Genomic DNA, 16716 nt, shown 5'->3' on the forward strand with positions numbered 1-16716 from the left:
TGTAATGCAACTTCATCACTTTATTCAAATCTTCAAAATAGTCTTTATTCTACATTTTTAGTATAAAAAATCCACAAGTTAAGTGCACCACAGTGTAGAGAGACATACAACGCTGAACTTCCATAACAGTCGATGGTACAGTCAAACATCACATGTACAGAACACAAGATTTAGATGAACTGAAATATCAGATAAAATAAAATAAAATCCAATCTCGGAAAACAAATCAAAATATTAAGGATCCCTGAAATATTAATCCTAATGAGATCTCACTGGACTCAAGTCATTTCATAGTGAGGCATTCACATGACCCTACTAACTAACCCATCACAGGAAACTCCTGGAACCCGAGAGGCTGTACCAGACACTCAGAAAATGAAAACCAGGTTTTGATCTGAAACGCCCCTTAATTTGGCTTTAAAGCCACGCTTTTTATATGCATCTTCTCTGCCCGTCACTTTTAAAGAAACTTTTCTGAGACAGTTTGCAATGAGAACTGTTGTCTAAGTTCAGGTTCTGGCACCACAGCAAGTCTGGGTTCATGGTTACACAGAGACTGTCTGTGAGGTGGGTCCCAAAGGTCCTTCACCTTCTCCTGGATATATATGAAACCCAAAGAAATGGGGTCTGTGCTCGGGGCACAGGGTGGCTTTAGAGGATCCTTAGGAAAGACAAGTTAAAAAATGGCAAGTGGGACAGGTGCAAGGTGAGAAGGGGCTGAGTGACTGGCTTTCTGTCCTGCACCGATTCAATGGAGACTAAAGGGAGGGGATGGAAGACAAGGACAGGGCGGGCTGGTGGGGCAGATGATGGGAAGGAAAAGGCAGACAGCTAATGCGTTTCATTAACAACTACTATAAATCAAAGACTTAAAGGAGATTAAAGACCAATCAGAATAATTTGGCAACTTTAATTCTTAGGAAGATCAAAGTTCCCTCCAAACCTAATTTGATGTTTTCTTACTAAAAGCGAAGACCAGTATGGTACAGTATCACTCCAGAGGAATTAAAGAAGAGCCTCAGGGCTGCTTCACTCACATTCATTTGAAGAATGGATGCCTCCCTACCTCAAAATGCTTTAGGGAGGGACTGCTACCCTTACATGGTTCCTTATTAAATTTGAAAAGTGCCTCAAAGTTTGGACACCAGAAAGACACCCCAAAAACATGTGTCTAAACTGCAACTTCAGGTTAATATGACTAAAGCAGTTACATTGTGAGAAGTGCTGAAGGTGTGTGATGTCTTTCCCGGCACAGGAGTGGCCACGGTTCTTCACCAAATGGTGTAGCCACCATCTGAGCCACCCATGAAGAAGTTTCCCTTGCGCTGAGTTACAAGGACGTTGGCTCCCTGCATGACTGCAAGCTGAGCAGCATTGGGAGGGCATCCAGGAGGTGGTGGCTAGAAGGAAAGGACACGGGTACAGTGGGCACAGGGAAGGAGCACACGGGAAGCAGATGCTTCCGGAAGGTGGCGATGTGCCAACTGGAAACTTTTTTTTTTGCAGGGGGTGGGGTGGGCTGACCTAGAGTCTCACTGTGTAACACTGACTTGCCTGCTTCTTGCTGTATACTTGTAGCCCATGCTGACCCCTGCCTCAGCCTCCCACTGTGGGATTACAGGCGTATGCCATCACACTGAGCAACCAGGAGTCAATTCTGTGATAGCTTGAATTCTAGAGCAAGTTACTGCCTGTGAACCCAGACACAATCAGGAAAGGAGCCTGCCACTCACCAAAGTGTTCCCACCCTAAGATGCAGCTGTGAGCACCAGACCCATCCTTCTCAGGAGAACCACTCCACCCCACATGTGCAAAACAAAGACAGCCCATGGGATCTCTTGTGGGGCTGTGCTTTTGTTCATGAGGAGAGGGAGAACACTCTGTGTGTCTAGGCACATGTTCTACCACTGGGTTTACACCTCAGAAACTCCGATTTGTAGCACAGCACTATAATATTTAAGAGCCAATGATGACACACACCACCCCACTTCACTCTATAATGTGGCTCCTGACAAGATGGCCTTTGCTAAAGCCAGCTGGGCTACAAACCCCATATACTGGAGCTTTCAGCAGGAGGACCTGGCAACTAATATCTACTTACTAGGGATTATACATTCTACTCTTTAATCACTTGGGTACCTAGTCCATTTCACCCTCGTGGCAAGTATTAAGGTGTATAGACTCAATAAGGAGCATTCACTGTGCCTGCGTTAATGAAAAAGGAGCTAGCAGGGTTTTGTTTCTGTTTTGTTTTGTTTTTTTGGTTTTTCGAGATAGGGTTTCTCTGTATAGTCCTGGCTGTCCTAGAACTCACTCTGTAGACCAGGCTGGCCCTGAACTAAGAGATCTACCTGCCTCCTGGGTCTGAATATTAAAGGCATGCACTACTCGGCTAACTAGCAGTATCTTAATAAGGCAAGAAAACAGATGATTAACTCCAAAACCAAAGGATGTGTCTGATGCCCTCATTGGCCACATTTCTGCCCTCATCCCCTTTCTGCCTATGAGGTGGCAGCTGTTGTACCAACCCTGACCACTACTGTCTAGAGATGGTGGGAGAATGAATATTTCAAAAAGCTCAAGTATACAAGGGCTGAGCTTCCAGCTAGGCCATACTCACAGGAATGTTGCCGGCAGCGGCGCCAGCTCCAAATCTGGCACCTGCATCGTATCCTCCTTCCACCAGCACTGCTGAGCCAGGTGGATAGATGGGGCTAACTGGATAGTAAGCCATGGGGATTGTGGAGCCTAAAGGCCCGACAGCCACAGACTGGGCCATAGGCAGATACAGAGAGGCGCCAGGGAATGCAGCTGACATGGTGGGGACTGTGGCAGCTCCTGGATGAACAAAGCTTGGACGATAGAGCTAAAAGAAGCAGAAGGGAAGGCAACATGTTAATACGTCCATTCCTATTTGAAATCTCATTGTGTCTTGTTGAAACCATGTCCTGTGCCTTCAACCCTGTAGTGGAGGATGACCTTAAACTCCTGATTCCCCCCATGCCACCAAGCCCAGTTCACACAGTGCTGGGGATCAAATCCAGGGCTTAGTGCATGCCAAGCAAGCACTCCACCAAATCAGCTACATCCCCAGCCCTTGGTTTGGTTATATAGCCCAAGACAGCACTGAAGGCAGGATCCTCCTGCCTCAGCCTCCCAAGTGCTGGAGCTTCCCACCTGTATCACCATGCATGGCTCCTGAGTCCATTCCTAGTTCTTCATATGTTCGTTGTAGACTGTACACTATGTTACACTCACTGGCACACAGTGGTCTCCTGGGTCATCTGCTGCCACAGCTACTCCTGGCCTCAAGGGACCCAACCTCAGCATGCGTGTCAAATACCATAACCAGATAATACCCCTAACTGTAATGGTAATTACCAACTTGTGTTTACTATCCAGAGAGCACCCTTCTGTTTGTGAAGTCAGAGGTCAAGACTGAACAAGGGGGTCCACGAGTGTTCTCAACTAGTCAAAAGTCTGGTGGACTGCTGTAGTACCTCTGAGTACGCAGGTGGAGCATCAGTGTAGGGCGGAGCCTGAGGAAGATGTAAGGTCTGAGGATATACTGGATTCCCAGGAGGCTGCACAGGGTAGGTAGGCTGTGTTGGATATTGACCTGGAATACACAAAAGGAGGGGGAGGGGTGTGTGCTGTCTATCAAACAGAGAGTGGCAGACCCGAGAGGTGGCTCGGTGGTTAAAAAGTGCTGCTCTTCCTGAGGACCCAGGTTCTGTTCCCAGCACCCACAGCTGACACCCACAGCCTCCTTTCAACTCTAGCTCCTGCCTGTGAGCACTCTCATGCCCACACACACACAGACACAAGCTTAAATAAAACAAATCTGCAGCGTAAACAGAGCCACCAATGGGAGCAGGCGGGAGACTACAGACAGACTACCACACAGGGTCAAATTTCTGGTGAGTCCAGAAAATCGGGGCTGTCTGCATCCTCACGGCTCTGACTGGGCAGAGAAGGCGCCGTTCCCACTGGCATACTGATGGCGGAATCAAGCCTAACTTGGCCATTTTCCCTCCCCAATTAAGGGCAGGTCTGGGGACCGTTCCCGAGGTCCTGGGCTGCTGGCCTCTTAAGGAACCTCCAGTCTGGGCTGGCCCTCCACAGTCTGGGCTGTTGTTACCAGTCCGGACTCTCTGGGACCCATGGATTCTGAGCGTTTTACCTTACAGAGATTTCTACTCAAGGTCGACTTTCTAAAAAGAGCGAGTGAACGGGAGCTAACCGTGGAGAGGGCGGCGGGTGGGGTGTAAGCGCGACCATGTCCTGACCGACACTGGCACGGGGACGGTTAGAAACCCTGGCCCTGGGGAGGAGGGGCGACAAGGCCGGGAAGGGGAGCGGGCACAGGGACCTTGGCGGCCAGGCCGGGGCCGAGCGGCACGGCCGGCACCTCACTGGTTAAGCCCCGCTAAGGCCTGTTGTTCCGAAGCGCGGCGCCCCGCCCCTGCCAGCCCTCCATTGGCCTACCCCGGTCCCTGCGGTAGCTCCCCATTCGCTCCAGCGGGCGCTCATCACGGAAAAGCCCCCCCACCTCACACTCGCACACACAGACAGACACAGACACACACCCCGGAGCCCGCGCCTCCCAACTGCGCCACAGCTTGTGGGGCCGAGGCCGGGAGGGCCGAGCAACTGTGGAGGGGGGGGGCGGCCACCTCAGGGGCCGCTTCGCTCCGGGGCCTCTGAGGAGAGGCGCGGCACAGCCCACCCCGAGCCCGTCGTCGCCGACCCCCGCTCTAGGCCCGCTCGCCCCTGAACCAGCCCGCCTCCCCGACGGTCCCCGCCACTCCCCGGCCTTGCCTTTGCTGTTCATGGTGGCTGCGGGTCCGCTTCCAGTCGGCGTCGCGGACGGTTATTTTTCCCGTCCTCTTCCTGTTCGGAGTCACTTCCGTGTCACGTGACGACCGTCCACTCTGCGTCAGCCGGCGCCCGAGCGCGCTGCCGCCGGAAGCCCCGCCCACTGGCAGGGCCGCCAGTCGTGGCCCCGCCCTCCGTCGCGGGCCCCGCCCTCCCGAGCGCTGTGGGGCCCCGAGGACAGCCGAGCTGGTGGCGGTGCTGTCCTTGCCGCGCAGGACCCAGCTTCCTACCTTTCGAAGTGCCTGGGCGACGAGGCCCGAACCTCAGCCTGTCTCGCGTCCCCGCCCTTCGCAGACCGACGCTGGCTCCTGTGGACGGCCGAGCGCCCGCGAGCTGTCGTCGAAGGAAGGGCTGCGCGCGCAGCCAGCACCTGAGTCCCGGCGCCTCCTACACCGACCTGTAATCCTTTCCCAGCCGACGTTCCGCGTGCCTTTCCTGTCATTTAACTGCCCTGAAGAGTAAAGATGACGTCTTTTGGGACGGTCATTAAGTTTTCCGTTTCCTCATTCCAGAATGTCTGCTGAGCAGTTAAATGCAGTCAGCGATAAAGGCACCGAGCCCGAGCTCGCTGTGTTCTCTCCGTGGTGGTTTAAGGAAGTGGGCGGCTTCTGAGGACTGTGACCTCGGGGAGAGGGGCCCTGTGAATGCTAGAGCCCTGGTAAATCGCTGCCGGTGACTTACCACCCTTAATCCCTGCACTCGGGAGGCACAGGCAGGTGAATCTCAGAGTTTGAGGCCAGCCTGGTCTACAGAGCGAGTTCCAGGACAGCCAAGGCCTGTCTCGACCCCCACCCCCAGCTCCACCCCAGCGCCCCCCAAAAACTCCTGATTCATCAAACACTGGTGAGACCCACACTCAGTAACGCCCTGCTTTTGTCGCCGGTACTATTACAGTTTGTTTGGCATCCTGTAAAAGCAGTTTTATTCTGTTCGCAGAGCAGACCTGCGAAAGCTTTGCTTATTTTAACACCCCTGATTCTCAAATAGCATTGACCCAGGGGAGCTGGAGAGAGGGCTCAGGGGTTAAGAGCATTTACTGCCCTTCCACAGGAAGGTATGTTCGGATCCCACACGTTCCGGCTCTGTGGGGATTCGCACACGCGTGTCATATGTTCACAGAGACACACACACAAGTAAGTATTGGGGAAAAAAAATGACCCAAAGACACAGGTTACAGACTCAGGTCTTTGTCCTGACTCCCAGATTCAGGGTCAGTGTTTCCGTTCTGTTTTCCCATCAACCCGCAGTGCCTCCCCTGACTGGGTTGCACTAAAGGCTGGCTGTTTTGGAATTCTTTTAGGTATTTAAAAAATTCCCTCTATATTATTAATTTGATTCAGATTAAATTAGTATCATAAAGCCAGTGATATTTCCTTGTATATCTGAAAACAAAACAGACATGCACATCATAAAATAATAATAATAGACACAACAAATACAAATTCAGATGCTGCTACAGGGAGGTCCTTCCCAGGGCCAGGGGCTTATGAAGAAGGGGTTAATTTGATATCTGGGCCCTCCTAGGGCGAGCTGCCCTCTGCTGGTCGACCTCTCCTTTGCAAGGTGTCTGGTATTTTGTTTAACATCCTAAAGGTGGGCCCTGGAGATTCCGGAGTGCTGCCAAGTGAGCTGACCCCAGCAACGGGGGCTGCAGCTCGCCCCTTGCTCCACCAGGCGGCGCAAAGGAGCATCTGGCTACTTTCTTGGACACAAGGGAACACCCATGTTCTTTTTGTTTTGTTTTGTTTGTTTTGGTTGGTTTTTCGAGACTTACCCTGTAGACCAGACTGGCTTTGAACCCAGAGATCCGCCGGCCACTGCCTCCCAGGTGCTGGGATTAAAGGTGTGTGTCACCATTGCCTGGTTTCCATGTTCTTACTGGTTTGGAGTTTTTTTTTTTGTTTTTGGTTTGGTTTTGGTTTTGGTTTTTTGAGACAGGGTTTCTCTGTGGCTGGCTTTGGAGGCTGTCCTGGAACTCACTCTGTAGACTAGCCTGGTCTCGAACTCACAGAGATCTGCCTGCCTCTACCTCCCGAGTGTTGGTGTGCACCACCAACACCCAGCCCATGTTCTTACTCTTAAACCAAGGTGTTTGTTCCTTTACCAAATATTCTTTCTTACATTAATGTAGCAAATATTAATTGAATGCCTACTGTGTCAGACCCCGTGGGAGGAACTAGAGAACAGTGAAGACATAAAAAGAATCCCCCGCCCCAGGTAATCCGGCACAAGGATTAGAACTGACCTGTGGGCCCTCTGCTCTGCTAGGGAGGACGTGGATGAGATGCCTGTTCTCATCTACTTGGTCAGAGAAGGTTCCCTGCAGGGGCGGGTGATGCCTAAGATGAAATCTGAGGAGCGCGCAGAGCCACTAAACAAGTGAAGGGGGACACGGGCAATGGAGGACGTCACTGTCACTCACGCTGTGACCTAGAGATAGGAGAGGTTCTCAGGGAGGAGGCCTGAAAATGGGGCAGAAGTAGGCACAGCTTGGCAATGGTAACTGAAGCTAAGGTGGGAACAGGAACCAGACGGCGCAGGACCCAGGTCAGACTGTGAAGACCATGCCTCTGGCTGTCCTAAGGGCCCGAACACCCTCTTCTGGCCTCTAAATGCACATGTGTACATGCAGACAACACACACACATAATACAAAAGTCTTTAAAAAATTAATGGAGGGCTGGAGAGATGGCTTAGAGGTTAAGAGCACTGACTGCTCTTCCAGAAGTCCTGAGTTCAGTCCCCAGCAACCATATGGTGGCTCACAACCATCTGTAATGAGATCTGGCGCCCTCTTCTGGCCTGCAGGGGTACATGCAGACAGAACATTGTATATGGTGGCGCACGCCTTTAATCCCAGCACTTGGAGGCAGAGGCAGGCGGATCTCTGTGAGTTCGAGACCAGCCTGGACTACCAAGCGAGTTCCAGGACAGCCTCCAAAGCCACAGAGAAACCTTGTCTCGAAAAACCAAAAAAAAAAAAAAAAAATTGGAAAGGAATTGTGGATAAGGAGGAATTAGAGGGGAAGGAATTAGGGAGTTGATTTTACCAAAGCACAATTTACCAAGCAATTTAAAATATCAATGACTGGGTACAGTGTGCACATCTTTAATCACAGCACTCAGAAGGCAGACTCTGGATGAAAAGAGAATCAACATGTCCCCCCTTCTATCATCTATATCTACTATCTATCTATCTATCTATCTGTCTGTCTGTCTGTCTGTCTGTCTGTCTGTCTGTCTGTCTTCTTGTGTTGTCTGACTTGTTTCCATGTCTGTGATCTACTTACTTGCTCCAGGCGCTCCAGGACAGGAGGCACTTAGTCTAGGCTGTTCCAGGTGTGGCACTTGCTGGGTATTTTTGTAGAAGAGAATGAGGTAGGATGATGCCTGAGTTTGAGGCTAGCCTGGTCCATTAAGAGGACCAGAACAAACGGGGCTACATAGCGTGATCTTGTCTAGGGGGCAACAATAGTAATATTGAGATGAAGAAGGGGAAGAAACCAAAGATGACTGACAATGAAGTATTTTTTAATTTTGTAAGATATATTTACTATGTATACAGTGTTCTGCCTGCATATATGCCTGCAGGCCAGAAGGCAGCACCAGATCTTATAGCTGGTTGTGAGCCACCATGTGGTTGCTGGGAATTGAATTCAGGACTCTGGAAGAGCAGCCAGTGTTCTTAACCTCTGGGCCATCTCTCCAGCCCCTAATAAACTTTTTTTTTTTTTTTTTTTTGGTTTTTCGAGACAGGGTTTCTCTGTGGCTTTGGAGGCTGTCCTGGAACTCACTTTGTAGACCAGGCTGGTCTCGAACTCACAGAGATCTGCCTGCCTCTGCCTCCCAAGTGCTGGGATTAAAGGTGTGTGCCACCACTGCCTGGCCCTAATGAACTTTTAATGTTCCTTGGAGTAGACAGATCCTGGAAGGGAAATCACAGCATAATTCAGTAAATACTGCTCTAGAGATGCATAAGCACAGCATGAGGGCACTGAAAATGATGACTTGTCCCCAAAAGGTCTGTGTGCTGCAAGCTTGGTCCCTAGTGTCAACCAAAGTATGTGTGTGTGTGGGTGGGGGGAGATGGACACGACTGTTAGATAGCAGGACAAGAGTGAGTTGTTACAAAGTGAGGCCACTGACACGCTTGTCCCCTTCTGAGTGTAGCGGTGGACCCTGAACCAGAAGGAAGCCACCATGCTGTTTGTACCTCACAACCAGAATCACCAGCCAAAAAACTATGTTATAAGTTAGTCTCGCTGGGCAGTGGTGGCACACCGCTTTAATCCTAGCACTTGGGAGGCAGAGGCAGGTGAACCTCTGAGTTTGAGGCCAGCCTGGTTTACAAAGCTACACAGAGATGCCCTGTCTCAAAAAAAAAAAAAAAAGAAAGAAAAAGAAAAAAAAGAAAAGAAAGAAATCCAGTCTCGGGGCATTCAGACAGACTGCACAGTGACTCTTCTGCTGGCCCTCCTACTCTCAATTTAAGTGGACCTTTATTGTGTTGTGTTCATCCTTGTGTGATGGAGGATAAAAGTCTCCTATTTCTCAGACTGATAAGGAAGGGCCAGAGCTTTGGGAAGCATCCAGCAGCTCCTTGAAGGAGTCCTTTCAAAGCTCTGGCTGGCCTTTGTGTAACTAAGGGAACTGCTATTACAAGATATATGGTGAGAAATGGAGCCTGCTCTCCTAGTCTCAGCAAGACATTTAGGAAAGGCTCAGCACCTCCCCCCCATGCTCAATAAATTTAAAGTACCAACATCACTGCCACTGGGTAGCCTAGTGGGTCCTGCCTGGAACAGAGCCTCTGCTCTGTTGGTTTTAGTCAGTGTTTTATGTCTGAATTCTCAGTTCTCTTGTATTAGAATTATTGAAGACGTATTTAAAGTGCAAGTTAAATTGAGTGATCTTGATATATACTGAGATTTGCTGGTTTGGGAGTTTGAGATTTGACTTTATTCTTTGGGGGGTGGTGTGTGTGCTATGTGTGGTGCGGGAGTGTTCTTCGTGTGGTGTATGTGTGGTCTGTGTGAGTCTGGTGTGTGTGTGTTCTGTGATATGTGTGGTGTGGTGTATATATGTGGAGGGTGTGGTCTTTGTGAGTCTGTGTGGTGTGTGTGTGTTCTGTGGTATATGTGTGGTGTATGTGGTGTGTGTGTATGTGTGTGTGTGCTATGTATGTGTATGGTCTGTATGTGTGGTGTGTATGTGTGTGGTGTGGTGTGTATGTATGTGTGTGTATGTGTGTGTGTATTCTGTGGTGTATGTGTGATGTGTGTGTGCCATATGTGTATATGGTCTGTATGTGTGGTGTGTGTGTGTGTGTGTGTGGTGTGGTGTATGTATGGGTGTGTGTGTGTGTGTGTGTGTGTGTGTGTGTGTGTTCCAGAGTTACCTACAGCACCCAGAAGGATAGAACTTGCTTCTCACTCTGCCCAGGAGACTGGAAGGAGTTGAGACTTTTGGAATACACTTCCCCTAGATAATTTCACACTTTTACATGATCACTAGTCCCACAAACCCCCATGTCACATAAACCCCTGTCACACAAACCCCCATGAATAAGTAGAAGTTAAAAATAAAGGTTTTTAAGGACAGGACCTGGCCAAGTGTGTTGGAACATGCCTTTGATTCCAGCAGAGACAGGCGGATCTCTGTGAGTTCAAGGGCAGTCTGGTTTACAGAGTGAGTTCCAGGACAGCCAGGGTTGTTACACAGAGAAAAAGAGAATAGAGCCTGGAGGGATGACCCAGTAGGTAAGGACACTTGTTGCTCTTCCAGAGGATCTGAGTTCTGTTCCCAGCACCCACATCTGGCAGTTACCTATAACTCCAACTCTGGGGGATATGATACTCTCTTGTGGCTTGCTCAGACAACTACATACATAAACACCCACACACAGACACATGCACATAAATAAAAATATGTTTGTTGTAATTTGTTTTGTTTGCAACAGGTCTTGCTATGTATCTGACCTGAATTCAGTATATGGACTGGGCTGGGCACAAATTCATAGAGATCCACCTGCTTCTATCTCTGACTGCTGGGATTAAAGGCATGGCAAAAGAAATCTTAAAGACAAATCTGTGTTCGAGGCCAGCCTGGACTACAGAATGAGCTCCAGGACAACCAAGGCTATAGGGAGAAACACCATCTAGAAAAAGCAATAGAAAAAAAAGAAAGGAGATGGCCTTTTTTCTAGTCATTAGGGAAAGAATCCACACAATCTGGAACTCACCAAGGAGCTCCAGGCTGAGAGCAGCTGCCCAGTCAGTGGCCTAGGGCAGAGAGAGTCAACAGATGACATGCAGGACAGACGTGAGGAAAACCTTGCCACCTACTTCAGTTCTCCCAATACATTAGTAGACCTTCAACATAGAGCGAGTGATATATTCCCAGCACCCCAGACAGGGACCGAGGCAAGAGACCAGGATATGGAGCCCAGCCTGAGCTACACAGTAGGACCCTGTCTCCAAAAGCAACAAATAACCCTAAAGCAAACATAAATAAATAGCCAGATATAAATAAATAAATAAATAAATAAATAAATAAATAAGGAAATGCTGCTCAGCCCTGAATTTCATATATACTTTCTCATTCCAATTTACAAAGCCACCAAGGTTAGATATGCTTCACATTTCACAGATAGGGACTCTGTGACTTGAGGATTCTGATTTCCAGGCTGAAGAATAGAGTGTTTAGAGGACTTGTTTGTTTGTTTTGAGACAAGAGTTTCTCTGTGTAGTCTTGGCTTTCCTGGCACTCCCTCTGTAGACCAGGCTGGTCTCAAACTCAGAGTGACCTGCCTCTGTCTCCCGAGTGCTGAGATTACAGGCAGTTGCCACTACTGCCTGGCCAGAGACTTGTTTAGCATTCACAAAGCCGTGAGTCAATCCCAAGCACTGAGAAAACAAAACAAAACCCTTTTCTAAGCTGGGTGGTGGTGGCGCACACCTTTAGTTCCAGCACTTGGGAGGCAGAAGCAGGTGGATCTCTGAGTTCGAGATCAGCCTGGTCTACAAGAGCTAGTTCCAGGACAGGCTCCAAACTCCAAAGCTACACAGGGAAGCCCTGTCTCAAAAACACAAAACAAACAAACGCACATATAGCTTTTCATACTAGCAAGTGACCATAGTCCAATTAGAACCCAGACTTGTGAGCCTGTCACAATTACAGTGTCTGGGTTGTCCTGTGACAATGGAGGTTAGCAGTCAAGTCAGACCACTTGAATGAGAAAGACACATACAAGGAAGACCAGACACGTTGGCACACAACTGTAATCTCAAAAGCTGGAAGTCTGAGGCAGGAAGAGACCAAGAAGCCAGCCACTCGGCTGGAATGATGGCTCAGTAGTAAGAGCACTGGCAGTTCTTCTGGAGGATCTGGGTTCAGTTCCCAGCACCCACATGGTAGCTCACAGCCATCCTTACTGCCAGTGTTGGAGGACCAGCAGCACCCTCTTCAGTCTCTAAGAGGCAGGCACACGTGCTGTGCGTGTACACACATGCCAGTGTGGGCCAGAAGAGGGCACTGCATCTCCTGGGACTGAAGCTACAGGTGTTGCTGAGCTGCCATGTGGGTGCTAGGAATTGAACCTGGGTCTTCTAGAAGGAAAACAACTGTTCTTAACAGCTGACTTATCTCTAGGCCAGTAAAATAAATGTGGAGGGGCAGCCACTGGCCTGCAGGGGGAACAAAAGAAATAATAATAATAAATTAATTAAATAATAAATAAAATCAGCCAGCACACCTTTAACCCCAACACTCAGGAGGCAGAGGCAGGCGGATCTTTGAGTTCGAGGCCAGCCTGGTCTACAGAGTGAGTTCCAGGACAGCCAGGGGTACACAGAGAAACCCTGTCTCAAAAAACAGTAAATAAATAATAAATAAAATCCAGTTTGTAGGGATAGCAGCTTTTTCTTTCTTTTTTTTCTTTCTTTCTTTTTTCTTTCTTTTTCATTCTGAGGACTTGGGAAGACAAGATTCCAAGCACACAAGGTAAGGAAGAAACAGGACCAGTCTGTTGACTGGTCCTCCTGCTTCTCATTAACCCCATTTTTCTCTCCATCTCAGTCTCCTCATACTGAACACCATATCTACCTCAGGAATGCCCGGTGAGGACTGGACAAAAGGGGTAGTAATATTGATGTGCCTCGTTCTGTTTGTTAACATCCTTACACACACAGCCATGTTACTGCTTTATTAAAAGCTGTTTCCCTATGTAGCCCAGGCTAGCCTGAGTCCCGAGATTACAAACACGTTACCCTGACTGGTTGGTGGCACAGAGGCAGGGGGATCTCTGTGAGTTCGAGGTCAGCCTGCTCTACACAGTGAGTTCCAGGACAACCAGAGCTGTGTACTGAGACCCTGTCTCAAAAACAGAAAGAGAATAGAAGTGACTCCAGGCTTTGTTTTCTTTTGACAGCACTGAGGGTTGAATCTGGAGCCTCCTGAATGTGATGCAAGGGCTCCTACCACTGACGCTGAGCTACCCACCACCACCTCTGCGTCTCAGCAAATCCCTCACACACACCTGTTGTGAAACGGCCTTGAATTTTGGTCTTCCTATCACAAGCCATGGAACAGCTGAGACTACGTGGGATTACAGACCTACACCACCAGACCTGGGTCAGGCCTGGCTTTAGCAAACTCTTCTTTCTTCATTTCATTTATTTATTTTTGTTTCCTAGAGACAGGGTTTCTCTGTGTGCCCTGGCTGGACTGGAACTCTGTAGAGCAGGCTGGCCTCAAACTCACATCTTCAGTAGCAGAGCATAAATAGGGTCAGTTGTCAGTATCAGCTCTACAGTTTTGTTGAAACCGTTTCTTTTGTTGCAGGAAAGGTATCCCACGGTAGGTAAGATGGTGCCCACCTTCCATTCCCTTATCATGAGGTTGAGACAGGATGATGTCTCAAGTTTGAGGCCAGCCTGGTTTACACAGAATGTTTCAGGACAACCTGAGCTATGTAGTAAGACCAAATTTCCTTCGTTGCCCTCCCCCAAAGGAGCACTCTGGCTATCCCTGGAGCACCACACCTGTAAGAACACAGGTTAGCAACGGATGCTGCTGGGTTCTGCCACTTTACTTCCTGTTCAGCTTCTTCCCTCCATTTGCATATCTTCTGCATGTCAGGGAGAATATTTTTCCTCTAATATTTTTAGTGGAAATGTAGAGAGGAAGGACAAAAGCCCACATTTCTTCAACATTTCAACCAACAACCTCATTTTCTTCCAACAGTTGAAGGGAAGTTCTTATGAATAATGGATGATTGCCTGATGAATATGCACACAGTCCATTATGCCTGTGAGGTCTGGTAAATAATTTATGAGCTAAAATGTTCTTCACCTTGCTACTGTACAAAAACTTAAAAAAAAAACCCACAGCGTATTTACCCTTTGAACTGCAAGGAGATCTGTCAGAGTCGGTGACTGCAATACAACTTTACATCACCGCTAAAATTAGCTAGAAAGCACTGTGTATGCATTTCAGAGAGAGTCTAAAATGGAGCTTGCTTTGGCTAGACTCCTTGCTGCATGCACGTTTTCTAAAATTTTGCCTCCTCACCTTAAGGTAGCCACACATCGTCAACGGCACGGATTCCTCCATGGGCCAGGCTCCTCACGGGACTTCCGTATGACCTGTGAGACTCACTCTTCTCCCTTGTATTGTGAAAACTGGCTCAGACTGCCTTGGCCATGACCTGCTGTTCTAGTCTTCACAGCTGAGACTGTCCTGTCGTGTCCCCTCCCCCCTGCGACCGTGACCTGAACCACTGCTGTGTCACCCTTTGGCTCACATCCCCTCAGTGGCAGGAGTGGGTGTCCTTAACCTGGTGGCGAGAATGAGCAGGGCCAAGGTGTCCAAGGGAGGTGTTTGGAATACGTTCGTGGATCCTGGCCCTGTTGTATGATGTGTTTAACACGACTTGAAACTGGGTCAGGTTGTGGAAGGTGGGAACCTGAGGTTTATCTGCAATGATCTGATGGGCTTTCTAGGCACCACGCCAAAGGTGTGCACTGTGCTCTCCACAGCTTGCAGGTTGTGTGCCTGTAGGAGATGAAGAGAAGGCGGGGAAAGGCCTTGTCTGTCTTCTGGGTAAACTATAGACATTTTCAAGGAACAGAGGAGCTGGCATGAGGCTCAGAGGGTAAAGGTGCCTGGTGCTAGGTTCCCTACTGGAAATTGATTCCCCAGAATCTACCCATGTGGTTGAAGGAGAGAACCGACTCCCTTAAGTTGTCCTCTGCCATCCAAAGGAGGACCCTGACACTCTGCTCTCTCTGCACCCCCAGTAAATACAGTAAACAAAAACAGAATAAATTACCTACAAACTATATTACAAAGTTAGTGGGGTAGTGATGTAATTAAAGCGAAAATCCTTTGATAACAATGTGGCATTTGGACTTAAGGATTCTTTTTTTCTTTTTTTCAAGACAGGGTTTCTCTGTATTCTCTTGGAGGCTGTCCTGGAACTCGCTCCGTAGACCAGGCTGGCCTTGAACTCACAGGGATCCGCCTACCTCTGCCTCCCAAGTGCTGGGATTAAAGGCGTGCGCCATCAATGCCCAGCCAGACTTAAGGATTCTTGAAGGAAAAAAAAAATTCAGAACAGTTTGCAAGACCAAAAAAAAAAAGTCCACCAGGTAGTGATGGCACTTTTCTTTAATTCCAGCACTTGGGAGGCAGAGGCAGGTGGATCTCTGTGATTTTGAGGTTAGCCTGCTCTACAAAGTGAGCAGAGACCAGGACAGGTTCCAAAGTTACACAGAGAAACCCTGACTTGAAAACCCAAACCAAAATCAATAAAAAAGGTCCAGTTAATTAGAAAGAAGCCAAGATGTGCGGCCCAGTCTGCCTCCTGTGGACTCTTCCGTCTTCCACCTACCTGTCAAACCTCCGTTTGGGCAATACTTCTGTCACTTCCTATGTTCTAGCTTGCAGTACACAAATGGTTACTTCTCTAGCCCCATTCAGATGTTGAAATCCAAACCCACCCATGGTGGTTTGGAGACAAGACCGTTGGGAGGTGAGTAGACCATTGGTTCTCCCCAGAACATTTCCTAACCCCTGCCACCATGTGAGGTGACTTCTCCCTATGAAGCAGGATCCTGGGTCCTGGGTCCGCCATGATCTTTAACACCCCCCCACCTCTAGAGACCATAGTTGTAATTAATTACCTCAGGAACGTAATTGATTACGCTTTTGAAAAAGGTTTATTTTTATTTACGCATATTTGTATGTGTGCCAAGCATGTGCTTGTACCCACTAGGAAATGGTGTCAGGTTCCCTGGAGCCGGAGTTCCAGGAGGTTGTGAACCACCCTCTGTGGATGCAGACAGGTACTCTTAGCCACTAAGCCATCTCTCCAGCCCCTTCTCCCCTTTGTTTATAGTAGAGTCTTCTCACCGGCCCAGGCTGGGAACTCATATGTAACCCTGGCCTGAGTGCTGGGATTATAGGCACATACTATCCCCACAGCTTGATGTGTAACTGGAGACTGACCCCAAAGCTTTGTTCATTCTAGATAAGCATTGTACCAACTGAGCTACATTCCCAGACTTTCTTTTTCTGAGGTTTGTGTGTATGTTTGTTGTGTGTTCTTGAATGTGTGCATGTTGTATGTGAGTGTGGTGTGTGGTGTGTGCATGTGTGTGTATTGTGTGGTATGTTCCTGAGTGTGTACATATTGCATGTGAGTATGGTGTGTGTGTGTGATGTGCTCTTGAGTGTGTGCATGTTGTATGCGAGTGTGGTATGTGTGGTGTGTGTGTGTGTGGGTGAGAGAGAGAGAGAGACTGTGTGTGTGTGTGTGTGAGAGAGAGAGAGAGAGAGA

General features: G+C 48.7%; 1 protein-coding gene and 1 long non-coding RNA gene across 5 annotated transcripts; one reads left to right on the top strand and one right to left on the bottom strand.

Annotated features, from left to right (window-relative positions):
- Dazap2 (DAZ associated protein 2) lies at window positions 1–4974 on the bottom strand. Of its 3 annotated transcripts, none has more exons than XM_005067248.4 (4): window positions 4822–4974; window positions 3501–3619; window positions 2698–2866; window positions 1–1400 (listed from the first exon to the last, which is right to left on the bottom strand). In XM_005067248.4, exons 1-4 carry the CDS (start codon window positions 4832–4834, stop codon window positions 1078–1080), a joined length of 624 nt encoding a protein of 207 aa, XP_005067305.1. In that variant the 5' UTR covers window positions 4835–4974; the 3' UTR covers window positions 1–1077. The 3 variants fall into 3 exon arrangements, with proteins under 3 accessions (XP_005067305.1, XP_005067306.1, XP_040609726.1); XM_005067249.4 differs by having other exon boundaries at window positions 1126–1400; window positions 2621–2866; XM_040753792.1 differs by lacking the exon at window positions 4822–4974 and adding an exon at window positions 4244–4366 and having other exon boundaries at window positions 1126–1400; window positions 2621–2866.
- A 120-nt stretch (window positions 4975–5094) lies between these two features.
- LOC121142867 lies at window positions 5095–15273 on the top strand. Of its 2 annotated transcripts, none has more exons than XR_005879979.1 (2): window positions 5095–6011; window positions 13306–15273. It is a non-coding gene; the product is annotated as an uncharacterized LOC121142867 (long non-coding RNA). The 2 variants fall into 2 exon arrangements; XR_005879980.1 differs by having other exon boundaries at window positions 5095–5721.
- Window positions 15274–16716: the final 1443 nt, after the last annotated feature.

Source organism: Mesocricetus auratus, unplaced genomic scaffold, assembly GCF_017639785.1.
Source record: "Mesocricetus auratus isolate SY011 unplaced genomic scaffold, BCM_Maur_2.0 Super-Scaffold_100010, whole genome shotgun sequence".
NCBI lineage: Eukaryota > Metazoa > Chordata > Mammalia > Rodentia > Cricetidae > Mesocricetus > Mesocricetus auratus.